General features: G+C 40.5%; 1 protein-coding gene across 1 annotated transcript; it reads right to left on the bottom strand.

Moving 5' to 3' along the window:
* Positions 1–271: 271 nt before the first annotated feature.
* Positions 272–16474, bottom strand: LOC137761204 (transmembrane and coiled-coil domain-containing protein 5B-like). Its single transcript, XM_068538139.1, is given in 12 exon segments — positions 272–470; positions 1613–1659; positions 1949–2024; positions 4748–4799; positions 11421–11523; positions 12099–12158; positions 12633–12689; positions 14166–14234; positions 14802–14852; positions 15166–15283; positions 15600–15749; positions 16440–16474. Coding segments are annotated over 12 exon segments (1017 nt in total).
* Positions 16475–16761: the final 287 nt, after the last annotated feature.

The following is a 16761-nucleotide window of genomic DNA, read 5'->3' as shown; positions in this document are numbered from 1 at the left end:
GGGAAGATAATGTGTTGTTGTCTTCCCTAAAGGACTCACAGACCAAATTCACAGACCAACACAGTGAACTCTGATCAAACATATATTTTATTTGAAAGAGAGACACTCTGGAGAAAAAGCGAGGGAGGAGAATGAAATGAAGAGGTCAGATGTCAAAGCAGCAGCTCTGAGTCAAAGCTCCACTTCCTTTCTGGCCCATCCCCCAATTGGGGCCACAGCCATGCCCCCCTCTCCACTTGGGTGCAGTGTGAAGCCCCCAGGTCACTCCAGACTAATGTGGTAGAAGTTCTTCTACCTCTAGAGTGAGGAAGGGAAATAAGATGTCCCTCAGCCTCTTCAAGGTGTCTCTGCTCATTACCACGGGCAGAGCATCCACAAGGAGGTCTGGGTTTATGTACTGCTGGTAGAAAAGCACATAACCCAGCAGCCTAATGAAGATCATGACCATGAAGACAAGATACCTGAAATGCCTGCAAAGAGACATTCATCGTTAGCATGGGGGAAAAAGATAGCCCAGGATCCAGCCGCAGGAGGTGAACTTCACGCTTATAAATGACTGATGAATTGCTTTCTTCAGGCCAACCCGATGGGGAAGTGGGGAATGGAGACACAAAGGGTGAGGGTAGGGGATAGGTGATAACAGGAAAATATTGATGTGGTGGTAAGGAATTGAATACAGCCCTCCTGACATTTAAGCCCTCTAACAGAATAGATGTCCACATAGAAGAGTTGAAGGTGCAGAAGAATAAGACCTTCCAGGTACTATATATGCAGGCCTTTGTGGAGGTTGTCAGGAAAGGTCCAGGACTGTCACACTTATGAGTCTCATGATCAGTGGCCCTCTTCAGGCCCACTATAGAAAGCAGTTCTAGAACTTGAAATAAGTCTGGGCCATCTCTGATATTAACATCCACATAAAATGGTTAAGGTTGATTTTTTCTAAACATCAAGTACCAAAAGAAACCAACTTAAATAATAATAGATTGTGTGTGTGTGCACACCTGTGTGTGTGTGTGTTTTCTTGTATACACCCAAGGAAATTCCACCTGGAAAACTAACCTAAGGCTTTCAGTCTTTAACTATATTGGAATGGCATAAATTGAAGCTTTTCGTTAAAGTGCCATATGGAGTATTTTAGAGTTAGTCTCCTTGTTTCAAAAATTAAAAAAGAAAAGGCCTGGAGAGTTCAAGTAATTTTTTTTTAAAAAACTTTCAGCCTGCAATAAAAGAACTAAGAAAATTAATGCACCCTTAACTCTCTTTCCGGCAAAGAGGAGAGCAGACTATCAGATTTAGGATCTGAAAAACAGAAAGGGGCCCTACTATGGGTTGTAAGAATGGAAATTGAAACAAAAATGCAACCAGCAAGCTTCATCTTGAACTTCTCAAAAATAGCCACTTTCTCCAGCCACCAAGTCCTGTATAACTCTGGTTTTCAGAAAACAAGGAAGGAAGAGTTAGGATAAATCTGGGGCTGCCTGATATTTTCTGGTTGGTGGCTATGTTAATCCTCACTCCATATGCCCTTACCAAGTTACTTACTTCTACGGAGTGAAGATGACCTAGACCAGGAAAACAAAAAACAAAAAAAAACCAAGATTCTACCACTCACCTGCTGTACCAAAAGATTCTCTTCTGTTTCTTAATGATGGTCTTCTCCTGTGAGAAGCAATAAAAGCCAGAGGTGTGCCTGTTCATGTGCTCACAGAGAGGCAGTATAGCAGGGTGGCTAGAGAGCTTGACCCAGAAGTCACTGGCTCTGCCACATCCCAGCTGCCATGGTGTGAAGCAAGGTACTGAGCCTCATTATTTCCTAACTCTATTTCCTAACTCTTCGCTCTACCTGCCCCCTGCACGCCCCCCCCCCCACCATGGCAAGGGGCAGGAGGAGCGAAGCCAGGGGAGGAAGGGATAGAGGAAACTCCAGTTTGGGACAAGGAAGACTTACCATGTTGCTTTGGATGGTTTCCACCAGAACTGACCCCGGTTTCACTATTTGGGAGGAGTTGTTCTGGGCTTTGAACCTGGGTGAGAAAGATCAGATCCAAGAATTAAGTAACATAGTACGTGGGACTGATGAAAAGTGATTTTCTAAGTCATGCAACGTCTATGATTTATTTCCTATTCTTGATAACATTCACAATGTACAATATTCAAAATTTATAATTGGTCAATGTACAAAGAAACAAGAACTTGTGGTCCATTCTCAAGAGAAAAGACAATCAATGAAAAGTAACATGACGCAACCCTGATGTTGGATTCATACTGCAAAATGTCTGTCTTCTGGTGGCAGTTCAAACCTCAGTTTGAGTCTGATATCCTCAGCTGGGCTGTTCACAGAATGCCCTGGGCATGCTTGGTTTTGGAGGTCAGCCTGCGATTTGGGCCAAGTTTAGACAAAATTTGAGACTCTCCATCTCTGGCTCTCTGTTTTTTATCCAGCAGTTTGACTACCCCAAACTCTGTCCTCTATTTTCTAGCCCAGAAAGACTAAGTTTTCTCAAGGTATTTTAGTTGACCCTCACACACCAAGTTTAGCTTGCCCTCAGGCTAAAAGTGATAAAATGGGGAAATCACCTCCTGCCTTTCCCTTCTTCCAAGTGTCAACCACCCTCCAGAATCTGCTTGGTTTTATTCACTCTCCATCCAGTGCCTTCCAATTGTCCGTTCATTTCTCTTGTTTTGTTGTTCAGAGTTTAGAGCTGTTTCCTGCCGGAGGGTCAGATCCAGTAAAAACTTACTAGGCTTTACATGGGAATCTTTTTGTAATCATCAAATAGAGAAGAAAGGGGAGAAGAGACACAGACTCCACGTTCTGGCCATGATGGAATAGCTTGTATCAGGCTAGTCCAACTCTACAAGCAACCATAAAAACTGGACAAAATACATAAAAAAGCCATTTGAGTGCATTGAGGAATGCAGTCAGAGGACGAGGGGATACAAACCCCGAGCAAAGTAAAGCTTACTGAGGTAAGCTCCTCATGCGTTCAAGGCTTTTCCCCAAGGGCACTTGCCAATTTGTGGTACAGGGAATAGAGTCCAAGGAGCAAGAGGCAGTATCAATTGGCTGAGGAGACAGGGATTGGAGTTTAAGACTCCAGTTTTTCCCAATGAGGGGAAAAATCCAAGGAAGTATTGGAATCCTGAGTCTGTCTATTCAAACTGTTTCAGCTTCCTGCCCTTGAGCGAGTCATTCATCAATTCCTTTGTTTTTGAGGGATAGTAGTACATGAATTTTCAACTGTGCAGAGGATTTGTGTCCCTAGCCCCCAAGTTGTTCAAGTGTCAACTGAATCTATAAAACAATTGTATTTCTATATACTATCAGTAATCCATTAGAAAATCAAATTAACAAATATCTTATTTACAATAAAATCAAAAATATCAAATACCTAAGAATAAATCTGATGAAAGATGATAAAAGATGCACAGGCACAGTACAGAAAACTATAAAACATGTTTATGACAAATTAATGAAGCTCTAAATACATGGAGGGATAATAATGTTCATGGCTTGGAAAACTCAATGTTGTTTAGATATTAATTAGCCTCCAAATTAATCTGTAGATTCCACGTAATTGCAATCAAGATCTCAGAAAGTTTTTTTTTTTGGTAGAAATTGAAAAACTAGTTTTAAAATTTACATGGAAATTCAAAGGGCCAAAAAGTAGGGACTTCCTTGGTGACGCAGTGGTTAAGAATCTGCCTGCCAATGCAGGGGACACAGGTTGGATCCCTTGTCCAGGAAGATCCCACATACCGTGGAGCAACTAAGCCTGTGCGCCACAACTACTGACCCTGTGCTCTAGAGCTTGCAAGCCACAACTGCTGATCCCACATGCTACAACTACTGAAGCCCACGTGCCCTAGAGCTTGTGCTCCACAACAAGAGACGCCACCGCAGTGAGAAGCCCGCACGCTGCAATAAAGAGTAGCCCCTGCTTGCCAAAACTAGAGAAAGACCACGTGCAGCAACAAAGACCCAACGCAGCCAAAATAAATAAATAAATAAATAAATAAATAAATAAATAAATAAAATAAACATTTAAAAAGCAAAAGAAAGGGCCAAAAATAGCCAAGATAAGGGTTCTGTCTGTCCGTTTTTGTTGTTGTTGTTGTTTTTTAGTATAGTTTTTAGGGCTTGTCATCATTGGTGGATTTGTATTTTGGTTTGGTTGCTCTCCCTTTCTTTTTTTTTTCTTTTTTTATTACTTAAACAATTTTTTAATTTTTAATAATTATTATTTATTTTAATAACTTTATTTTATTTTATTTTACTTTCTTTTCTTTTCTTTCTTTCTTTCTTTTTTTCTCCCTTTTCTTCTGAGTTGTGTGACTGACAGGGTCTTGGTGCTCCGGCCGGATGTCAGGCCTGTGCCTCTGAGGTGGGACAGCTGAATTCAGGACATTGGTCCACCAGAGACCTCCCGGCTCCACGTAATATTAAACGTTGAGAGCTCTCCCAGAGACCTCCATCTCAATGCAAAGACACAGCTCCACTCAACCACCAGCAAGCTACAGTGCTGGACACCCCATGCCAAACAACTAGCAAGACAGGAACACAACCCCATGCATTAGCAAAGATTTTAGGCAGCAGAGGCTGCCTAAAATCATAATAAGGTCACAGGCACCCCAAAACACACCACTGGACGCGGTCCTGCCCACCAGAAAGACAAGATCCAGCCTCATCCTCCAGAAAACAGGCACCAGTCCCCTCCAGGAAGCCTACACAACCCACTGAACAAACCTTAGCCTCTGGGGGAAGACAGCAAAAACAATGGGAACTACAAACCTGCAACCTGTGAAAAAGACCCCCAAACAAAGTAAGTTAAGCAAAAAGAGAAGACAGAGAAAAACACAGCAGATAAAGGAGCAAGGTAAAAACCCACCAGACCAAACAAAGGAAGAGGAAATAGGCATTCTACCTGAAAAAGAATTCAGAGTAATGATAGTAAAGATGATCCAAAATCTTGGAAATAGAATGGAGAAAATAAAAGAAACATTTAACAAGGACCTAGAAGAACTAAAGAGCAAACAAACAATGATGAACAACACAATAAGTGAAATTAAAACTTCTCTAGAAGGAATCAATAGCAGAATAACTGAGGCAGAAGAACGGATAAGTGACCTGGAAGATAAAATAGTGGAAATAACTACTGCAGAGCAGAATAAAGAAAAAAGAATGAAAAGAATTGAGGACAGTCTCAGAGAACTCTGGGACAACATTAAATGCACCAACATTCGAATTATCGGGGTCCCAGAAGAAGAAGAGAAAAAGAAAGGGACTGAGAAAATATTTGAAGAGATTATAGTTGAAAACTTCCCTAATATGGGAAAGGAAATAGTTAATCAAGTCCTGGAAGCACGGAGAGTTCCATACAGGATAAATCCAAGGAGAAACACGCCAAGACACATATTAATCAAACTATCAAAAATTAAATACAAAGAAAAAATATTAAAAGCAGCAAGGGAAAAGAAACAAATACCATACAAGGGAATCCCCATAAGGTTAACAGCTGATCTTTCAGCAGAAACTCTGCAAGCCAGAAGGGAGTGGCAGGACATATTTAAAGTGATGAAGGGGAAGAACCTACAACCAAGATTATTCTACCCAGCAAGGAACTCATTCAGATTTAATGGAGAAATTAAAACCTTTACAGACAAGCAAAAGTTAAGAGAATTCAGCACCACCAAACCAGCTTTAGAACAAATGCTAAAGGAACTTCTCTAGGCAGGAAACACAAGAGAAGGAAAAGACCTACAATAACAAACCAAAAACAATGAAGAAAATGGTAATAGGAACATAGATATCGATAAGTACCTTAAATGTAAATGGATTAAATGCTCCAACCAAAAGACAGACTGGCTGAATGGATACAAAAACAAGACCCGTGTATATGCTGTCTACAAGAGACCCACTTCAGACCTAGGGACACATACAGACTGAAAGTGAGGGGATGGAAAAAGATATTCCATGCAAATGGAAATCCAAAGAAAGCTGGGGTAGCAATTCTCCTATCAGACGAAATAGACTTTAAAATAAAGACTATTTCAAGAGAGAAAGAAGGACACTACATAATGACCAAGGGATCAATCCAAGAAGAAGATATAACAATTGTAAATATTTATGCACCCAACATAGGAGCACCTCAATACATAAGGCAAATGCTAACAGCCATAAAATGGGAAATCGACAGTAACACACTCATAGTAGGGGACTTTAACACCCCACTTTCACCAATAGACAGATCATCCAAAATGAAAATAAATAAGGAAACACAAGCTTTAAATGACATATTAAACAAGATGGACTTAATTGATATTTATAGGACATTCCATCCAAAAACAACAGAATAAACTTTCTTCTCAAGTACTCATGGAACATTCTCCAAGATAGATCATATGTTGGGTCACAAATCAAGCCTTGGTAAATTCAAGAAAATTGAAATCATGTCAAGTATCTTTTCCGACCACAACGCTATGAGACTAGATATCAATTACAGGAAAAAATCTGTAAAAACTACAAACACATGGAAGCTAAACAATACACTACTTAATAACCAAGAGATCACTGAAGAAATCAAAGAGGAAATCAAAAAATACCTAGAAACAAATGACAATGAAAACACGACAACCCAAAACCTATGGGATGCAGCAAACGCAGTTCTAAGAGGGAAGTTTATAGCAATACAATCTACCTCAAGAAACAAGAAACATCTCAAATAAACAACCTAACCTTACACCTAAAGCAATTAGAGAAAGGAGAACAAAAAAACCCCAAAGTTAGCAGACAGAGAAAAATCATAAAGATCAGATCAGAAATAAATGAAAAAGAAATGAAGGAAACAATAGCAAAGATCAATAAAACTAAAAGCTGGTTCTTTGAGAAGATAAACAAAATTGAAAAACCATTAGCCAGACTCAGCAAGAAAAGAAGGGAAAAGACTCAAATCAATAGAATTAGAAATGAAAAAGAAGAAGTAACAACTGACACTGCAGAGATACAAAAGATCATGAGAGATTACTACAAGCAACTCTATGCCAATAAAATGGACAACTTGGAAGAAATGGACACATTCTTAGAAAAGCACAACCTTCCGAGACTGAACCAGGAAGAAATAGAAAATATAAACAGACCAATCACAAGCACTGAAATTGAAACTGTGATTAAAAATCTTCCAACAGACAAAAGCCCAGGACCGGATGACTTCACAGGTGAATTCTATCAAACATTTAGAGCTAACAACTATCCTTCTCAAATTCTTCCAAAATATAACAGAGGGAGGAACACTTCCAAACTCATTCTATGAGGCCACCATCACCCTGATACCAAAACCAGACAAAGATGTCACAAAGAAAGAAAACTAGAGACCGATATCACTGATGAAGATAGAGGCAAAAATCCTCAACAAAATACTAGCAAACAGAATCCAACTGCACATTAAACGGATCATACACCATGATCAAGTGGGGTTTATCCCAAGAATGCAAGGATTCTTCAGTATACGCAAATCAATCAATGTGATACACCATATTAACAAAGTGAAGGATAAAAACCATATGATCATTTCAATAGATGCAGAAAAAGCTTTCGACAAAATTCAACACTCGTTTATGATAAACACCCTCCAGAACGTAGGCATAGAGGGAACTTACTTCAACATAATAAAGGCCATATATGACAAACCCACAGCCAACATCGTTCTCAATGGTGAAAAACTGAAACCATTTCCACTAAGATCAGGAACAAGACAAGGTTGCCCACTCTCACCAGTGTTATTCAACATAGTTTTGGAAGTTTTAGCCACAGCAATCAGAGAAGAAAAATAAATAAAAGGAATACAACTCAGAAAAGAAGAAGTAAAGCTGTCAAAGTTTGCAGATGACATGATACTATACATTACATTACTATACAACATTGTGACAATGACTATACTACCCAAAGCAATCTACAGATTCAATGCAATCCCTATGAAACCACCAATGGCATTTTTCACAGAACTAGAACAAAAAATTTCACAATTTGTATGGAAACACAAAAGACCCTGAATAGCCAAATCAATCTTGAGAAAGAAAAACGGAGCAGCAGGAATCAGGCTCCCTGACTTCAGACTACACTATAAAGCTACATTAATCAAGACAGTATGGTCCTGGCACAAAAGCAGAAATATAGTTCAATGGAACAGGATAGATAGCCCAGAGATAAACCCACACACATATGGTCACCTTATTTTTGATAAAGGAGGCAAGAATACACAATGGAGAAAAGACAGTTTCCTCAATAAGTGGTGCTGGGAAAACTGGACAGCTACGTGTAAAAGAATGAAATTAGAATACTCCCTAACACCATACACAAAAATAAACTCAAAATGGACTAAAGACCTAAATGTAAGGCCAGACACTATCAAACTCTTAGAGGAAAACATAGGCAGAACAGTCTATGACATAAATCACAGCAAGATCCTTTCTGACCCAGCTCCTAGAGGAATGGAAACAAAAATAAACAAATGGGACCTAATGAAACTTAAAAGCTTTTGCACAACAAAGGAAACCATAAACAAGATGAAAAGACAACCCTCAGAATGGGAGAAAATATTTGCAAATGAAGCAAATGACAAAGGATTAATCTCCAAAACGTACAAGCAGCTCATGCAGCTCAATATCAAAAAAAACAAACAACCCAATCCAAAAATGGGCAGAAGACCTAAGTAGACATTTCTCCAAAGAAGATATACAGATTGCCAACAAACACATGAAAGGCTGCTCAACATCACTAATCATTAGAGAAACGTAAATCAAAACTACAATGAGGTATCACCTCACACCAGTCAGAATGGCCATCATCAAAAAATCTACAAAAAATAAATGCTGGAGAGGGTGTGGAGAAAAGGGAACCCTCTTTCACTGTTGGTGGGAAAGTAAATTGATACAGCCACTATGGAGAACAGTATGGAGGTTCCTTTAAAAACTAAAAAGAGAACTACCATACGACCCAGCAATCCCACTACTGGGCATATACCCTGAGAAAACCATAATTCAAGAAGAGTCACGTACCACAATGTTCATTGCAGCTCTATTTACAATAGCCAGGACATGGAAGCAACCTAAGTGTCCATCGACAGATGAATGGATAAAGAAGATGTGGCACATATATACAATGGAATACTACTCAGCCATAAAAAGAAACGAATTTGAGTTATTTGTAGTGAGGTGGGTGGACCTAGAGTCTGTCATACAGAATGAAGTAAGTCAGAAAGAGAAAAACAAATACCATATGCTAACACATATATATGAAATCTAAAAACAAAAAAAGGGTTCTGAAGAACCTAGGGGCAGGACAGGAATAAAGACACAGATGTAGAGAATGGACTTGAAGACATGGGGAGGGGAAAGGGTAAGCTGGGATTAAGTGAGAGAGTGGCATGGACTAATATATACTACCAAATGTAAAATAGATAGCTAGTGGGAAGCAGCCGCATAGCACAGGGAGATCAGCTCTGTGCTTTGTGACCACCTAGAGGGGTGGGATAGGGAGGGTGGGAGGAGATGCAAGAGGGAGGAGATATGGGGATATAGGTGTATGTATAGCTGATTCACTTTGTTATAAAGCAGAAACTAACACACCATTGCAAAGCAATTATATTCTCATAAAGATGTTAAAAAAAAAGAAAAAAAGAAAAATAAATAAAATAAATATTAAAGAAAAAATAGCCAAGATAGTCTTGAAGAACAACAAACCATTGCAGGACTTAAGCTATGGTAAATCAAGACTAATTATAAAGCTATAGGAATTAAAACATTGTAGTATTGGCACAAGAATAGAGGCTTAGACTAACGGTACAGAATAAAGTATCCAGAAAGAGACTCACACATATACGTCACCTGAAATAAAACAAGGCACCACTGAAAATGCATGCTCTTTTAAATAAATAGTGCTGGGCCAACTGGCTATGCACACACACAAAAGAATGAATCTTGATCTCTACCTCACATCATAGGAAAAAACAAATTCCAGATGAATGTAAACCTAAGAGTCAAAGGTAAAACAAACAAAAAAATTCTAGGGGAAAGCATAAGAGAATAGTTTTAAGACCTAAATAAAGCACTGCACAAAAAAAGAAAAAAATTGATGGATTAGATTTCCTTAAAATTAAGAAAGTGTTTGTCAAAAAATTCTATTATGAGAGTAAAACAGAAACGCCATAGAAATGACTGCAATAGCTATATCTGACAGAGGACCGTATGAAAAAAAATAAGGAACTCCTACAAAGCAATAAGAAAAAGACTGACAATCTCTCAAATATAGGCAAAAGATGTATTATAAAAGAGGATATACAAAATTCCAGTAAGCATTTGAAAAGATATACAACATCATTAATAATCAGTAATGAAATGCATCATTAAAATCAAAATTAGGTATCACTACACTCCTGCCAGAGTGGCTAAAATTAAAAAGGCTGTAAATACCAAGTGTACATGAGGAAGTAGAATAACTAGAACTAGTATAGATTCTTGTGGGAGGAGATGTTGGTACATCCACTTTGGAAAACTGTTTGGTTTTGTCTAGTAAAGCTGAAGATATGTATACTCTATGACCCAGCAATTCCACTCCTTGGTATAAAACCGAAAGAAATGAGTGCATGTGTCCACCAAAAGACATGCACAAGAATGTTTATAGCAGCTTTAGTTGAATAGCCCCAAACTGGAAATAACCAAAGTGTTAATAAATGGCAAAATAGATAAATTGGGCCATATTCCTAGAATGCAATACTATACAGCTATGAAAAGGACAAACCACAGGGGCATGTAGCAATGTGGATGAATCTCAGTGAAAGCCAGAGATGAGAACATATTGAATTTACATAATTTTCAAGATCATATAAAACCCATAAAAATGATAGACCTCAGAATTGTGGTTACCTTTGCAAGGAATATTGACTGAGAAGAGGGCACAGGGGAGACTTCTGGGATACTTGAAATGTTCTGTATCTTGATCTGAGTGATATTTAACACACCACTTAAGATTTGTGCACTCTATGTATATTACATTATATAATACATAACACAATTAAAAAGTATAAGCAAACAAAGGAAAGTGTGGCCAGTCCTAAACCATACAAGTCTATGGTTACAGATCGTACGTAAATGGGTATCACTGGGGCCCCCAGTCAGTGTGGTGGGTTCACCATGTCCTGGGAAAGGGGTCAGCACGATCAATTTTCAAGAATAACGCTCAACTGAGGACACATGAAAAGAACATAAAAAGAGAGACCAGTTGCCGAGAAAGGCAAGAGAGAAGCCTCAATGCCAATGAGTTTTCAGTACAGAACATGTAGCAGAAGTTGACAAGGGTAACTTGGTGGTGGCTATTTATAGTGACATGAACTGGTCTGAGAAGTACTCTGCCCTTCAAAGACCACCCGAAGACTGTAACTTCAGCCCATTTTTCCAAACTTACACTTCTTTTTCAAGAAGCAGCACCTCCTTTTCCTTTTCCATCTGCCTCAGAATTTCCTGGTATTTCTTCCCATGGAAAGAAAAATATATTGATCATAATCAAGAATTTCTGTATATTTCATTTCAATGTCACTGATAAAAAGCTTCTCCCAGGACTAACTCCTAATATTCCAAATGGTCCATGCATGAATGTGCACACACAACTAGGAAGATGTTCTAATAAAAATTAGGAGATATTAGTCACTGGATGGATACACATGGAAAAAAAGAAAAACGAATTCTCTCTTTGGAGCCTGCTTGGATTCAAATCCCAGCTCTCACACTTACTAACTATGTTTTCAGAGCGCATTATCAAACTCCTTTGAACCTGTGTCCTCTTGATCATAACGATATCATCCCCAAAGAGTTACTAGAAAAACTAATTGAGAAAAATACTGTATGTTGATTGCTTAAAAATACTGTATGTGCCAGTGCCCAGCACAAGATAAATCCTTAACATACATCTGTTTTGTTGTTGTTGCTACTGCTGGATAAATGGCATTTTCCCCAGTGGCAGATTTTAGCCTTAATGAGAAACCGAGGTATCCATGGCATTGGAAAAATTCTGCCTCTACTCTGACTTTTCCTCAGAGGCAGTGTACCTTTATGTAGTGGGCCTGGTCCTCACAGAGCTGATACACAGATTGGTAGTCACTCTCTATCTAGAAAGAAAAGAGAATTAACAAATTTCATGGATTAAATCGCAACCAACCAAGCCTTGGCTACTCCCAACTAGAGCACTGGATATTTGGCTGGTTATCTAGCAACTTCTTACTAGGGAAAGTCACCACATCACAAAGTGGTGATCTCATCATTCATGGGCAGGGTCTAATTTTGAGCAAAGGATGTTGTTTGCCTAGGTTCTCATATGCCTCTCAGGTGAGACATCAGGAGATGTTTCAGGGCACTTAAGTTTGGGCTTCAACAATAGTATTTAGTATTTGAGGTAGAGGGGTGTTTAAGAAATGGTAAGACCAGTACTTTTAATATAAACTTTCTTTCCCTTCACCTGCAGGTGAATCAGAAATTCTTGCTCCCTCCCCTCCTGTGCCTCAAGCTGTTCTGTTTCTAAGACCTTTGGGGTTCTCGCCCATCTTTATCCTGAACAGATCCTCAATGGAGGAGACTGCCTCTACCTTGACCAGTTCCTTCTCTTGATTTGCACAGGATTCTGTTGACTTTTGTAGTCTCACCTATGGAAGACAGCGAGTGACAGCAAAAAGTTGATAGCATTCTTATTGGAAGGCAAATGGGTAATATTCATCCTCCCTCCAGGCTGGCAACGAGCATGATAATAATGGCTATTTATAGTGAGGACAGACTATGACAATGTGGAATGGGCTATTATTGGCCCCATTTTACAGGTGAGAAGACAATGGCAAGGAGAGGTTAAGTGCATAACTTGTTTAAAAGTCACACAGTGGGGGCTTCCCCGGTGGCGCAGTGGTTAAGAGTCCGCCTGCCAATGCAGGGAACACAGGTTCGAGCCCTGGTCCGGGAAGATCCCACGTGCTGCGGAGCAACTAAGCCTGTGCGCCACAACTACTGAGCCTGCGCTCTAGAGCCCGCGGTCCACAACTACTGAGCCCACGTGCCACAACTACTGAAGCCTGCGTGCCTAGAGCCCGTGCTCCGCAACAAGAGAAGCCACCGCAGTGAGAAGCCTGTGCACTGCAATGAAGAGTAGCCTCCGCTCGCCACAACTAGAGAAAGCCTGCATGCAGCAACGAAGACCAAACGCAGCCAAAAATATAATAAATAAAATTTATTAAAAAAAAAAATCACACAGTGGCAGAGCTGATGTTTAAGCCTTGGTCGTCTGACTGACCAGTCTGTGAACCTAATCACCCTCCTTCCTCCAGTCTTACTGACCAAAGTACCAGCCCCTTCCTCCACCTTGTACTCCACAGGGTGCACTAACATGCCGCCTCAATCACAAAGCAAAAGAGAAAACCGCCTCTTTTTCAGAGAAAAAGAGGACAGTAGGGCTCTGGCATGGTGGGCTCAGCCAAATTGCCATATTTGCCACATAAAGCTGCAGAGAGCATTTCAGTAGGATTTCTGCCCTCTTTTGGGTATCCAATTCATTCATTCATCCAACAAATATTTACCAGGCTACTACCATGTGCCAGACACTATTCTAGGCACTGGGGAAATAGGAGTGAACAACACAGACAAAAATTCATGCCTTCATTGGGTTTACATTCTGGTAGAAGAAAAAGATCAAATTTTTTAAAATTCCTTGCCCTATAAGCCATGGGTTGGAAAATCAGGTGCACTACTTGACCTATCCCTGTGTAATTGTGGAAGTTAGTATTCTCTTCTTACTTGACTATCTGTATTTGTGTGTCATTTAGATCATAAATTTCTTGAGGGCAGGTCCCGATGGGCATTCAGAACGTGTGTTCTACTGACTAATAGATGATGTCTCTGGAGCAATTCCTTCCACTTTGGTGCCATTGCAGTCATCTCTGCCACGAGTGTGACTGATAAAGTTATGAATGTCACCCAGGTCAAGGGGTAAAGCAGAGGGAACAAAGGACATTGGCTCACCTCTGTGAGCGCACAGACAGACTTAGCCTGGGGGAGTCCTTGGAAGCCATTCCTCCCCAAACTTAGAACTGACACAACATCTCCCAGAAAATCTGTAGCTTTGCTTTTCTACTCACCTTCGATTCTGCCAGCATCTGCTTTAGGGCTTCTTTATCAAGGCCAGCATTCTTAAATCTCTTTGAAATCTGAAATACCAACCCACAAATTGTAAACTGAGTAAGGCATCCAGACATGAAAATGTGGGATAGAGTCAGACTTGAAGGTCTCAGAACTGCAGAATGGTGATTAATTATTTCAGATCCCAGATGGAAGCTCGATAGAAAAGTACCTCCTTCTCCCTCTGGAAGCTGCCTGACTCCATGCCAGCTGGACAGACCTTTCTGTTCCCATAGCCCATGAAAAGTACGGCACAAAGGATGTGAGGCAGGTGGGGAGAGAGGGAAGAGAAACTGGAGTAGGGTAGTTGGGGGAGGGAGGGACAGTTCTCTCCCTCCACAGTCCTTTAGCCTTCCCACCCCGGATCTGTAATTCCCAGAGGACAAAGGGTGGTATCAATTAACCAGAGTTTGTTCTAAGAGATTTGGAAGGCGGAGTCGGGAGCAAGCATACACTTTTTGGCGGTTGCTCCTCCTCCTGTCTTTCTGACTGGAGAGTTCAAGAAGACGACGACTCTATTGGGATTCCTAAGAAATGAGTCTCCTTTCAAGGGTGGACTTATCCTGGGACCCCCAAAAACCCAGGGCCCACCTTACCTTCTTTTGCAGCTCTACCACATTCCTGCTTAGAATCTCCTTATTTTTTTCCTGGGGAAAGAAAGAGGTAAAGGGAACAAACCCCACTCTGCTCTCATACCCTCCCACTCACCGGTCACTGAAATCCCATCTGGGCGATGAGGGTACCAAGTGGGAAAATTGCACTCTGGCCCCACGCAGGGGATCTGGGAACAGAGCCCAGGCCTCACCCCTGTGCCGAGTGCATCATTCCCAAAGTATCTGTTAAACAGCTGTGATACCCACAGACACAGCAGTGGTGGGCGATGATGGTGCCCTCGGAAAGAGAGAGCAGCGGAATGCGAGCAAAGTACATCTGACAGTCCTTTTCTAGACGCCTCCTTACCAGCTTTGCTGTTTCTAATTCCAGATCCCGCAGGGCTTCCTCCTTCTCAGATATGATGTGGTTCAGCTCCTCCCTCTCTCTGGCTTGTCCTACTGACAGGGTAATCTCTCTTTCCAGACTGAAAAATAGTGTCACCCAGGTGTGGCTCAGTCCTAAGGAGGCTGCCAGGACCCCAGCTTGGGAAGCTACAGCCAGTGCCTCAGGGAGCCAAAGGGACTACCCAATGCGGTGACAGTAAAATGTCAACTTGATGTGGAAATTTAGTGCAAACATCTGTACATAAAACCTTTTGAGGGCACCACTGTTTAGTTTCAGAATTTAAATAACATGCCTAGATTCATGGACAAAGAAGTAAACCTTCTTCCCACCCCCTCTTGATCCCAAGGGACATTCAGATGAGGAGAAGCCCTTCCCCCACCAACTGTAAAGCCTGCCTTTGAATGATTTCTTCTTTCTCTTGAATTTTTTTGTGAAGAACCTGATTTGCCTCATCCAGTCTCTGCAGGTCCTTTTCAAGGCCTGAGTTCAGGTAGTTGAGGTTCTGTTTTATGACTTCTAGTTTCGGTATTTCCATCATCTCCTGCCTACAGGAGAATCATCTTCATTACCAAACTCAGGACAGGAAAACATATGAGCTGTTATCTCATTTACTCCCCCATCTTCTGTTGTTACTGTGCCTCACCAGCCCTACATTATCATTTCCCATGATAAATTGATTTCTAAGGTGTTTTGCATAAAGTAAATTCCTGGAGTCAAATCACATTTTAATTTTAAATATTATAAATGGAACCTATTAAAACACAAATATTTTGTGAAGCAAAAGAAATATTTTTTTCATTTGAATAATTATATTCTAACTTATTTGTTTTCACAAAAATGTATACAGAGTATAGGGAATCCAAGCCACACCTATAAAGAATTTAAATATCTGCAAGGGAGAGGAATGTTTTCAGTCTCCTTTTGTTAGAGTTTCCTAAGGAGTTTGTTATACTGAATACCTTCTACCTTAGTCAGGTAGGCACATGGGCTGGGTAGGGGGCAGGGACGAGGGTGGATCTTTTCCCCAAATAAGACTGATTTGCTTTTGGAGACATTAGCTATCTCTGAAAACACCACTTCTAGTATGATGAAGTCCAAAGAACTGAAACCAAAGTCTTTCCTCCCTAGGAAGGCTTCCAGGCTTGAGGAGGTAATGTCCTGCACAATTGAGGTTTTCTTCCTTATTGGATTGTGGTAGACGCTTTCCATACTAGCTCCTCTTTCTCATTACTTACACATCATCCAATGGGTCCTGTCCAGCTTCTTCCATTGTAGGTCTCCTAAGTTGTTAATACAAACATGTGTTATGGGAAACAAAGCCCCTAGTGTCCAACGTAGTCATTGGCCCAGGAAGGTGCAGGGAAAAGGTTTGACCAGGCAAGACAGAGCCAAGAAGAAACCCATGCCTCCTAGACCCTCTCGTATTTCAGAATCAGTTGCAATATTTTGCTAAATTACAGTAAGCCAGCTCATATCTCTTAAATGAATATCATAAATGAATCCCACTGGAGTACAGAAATCTTTCTGTTTTCACAATTTTCACACTTTGGCTACCTT

Source organism: Eschrichtius robustus, chromosome 1 (genome assembly GCF_028021215.1).
Source record: "Eschrichtius robustus isolate mEscRob2 chromosome 1, mEscRob2.pri, whole genome shotgun sequence".
In the NCBI taxonomy this organism is placed as follows: Eukaryota; Metazoa; Chordata; class Mammalia; order Artiodactyla; family Eschrichtiidae; genus Eschrichtius; species Eschrichtius robustus.
Note: the sequence above shows the minus strand (reverse complement) of the source record. Positions and strands in the feature narration are given on the sequence as shown.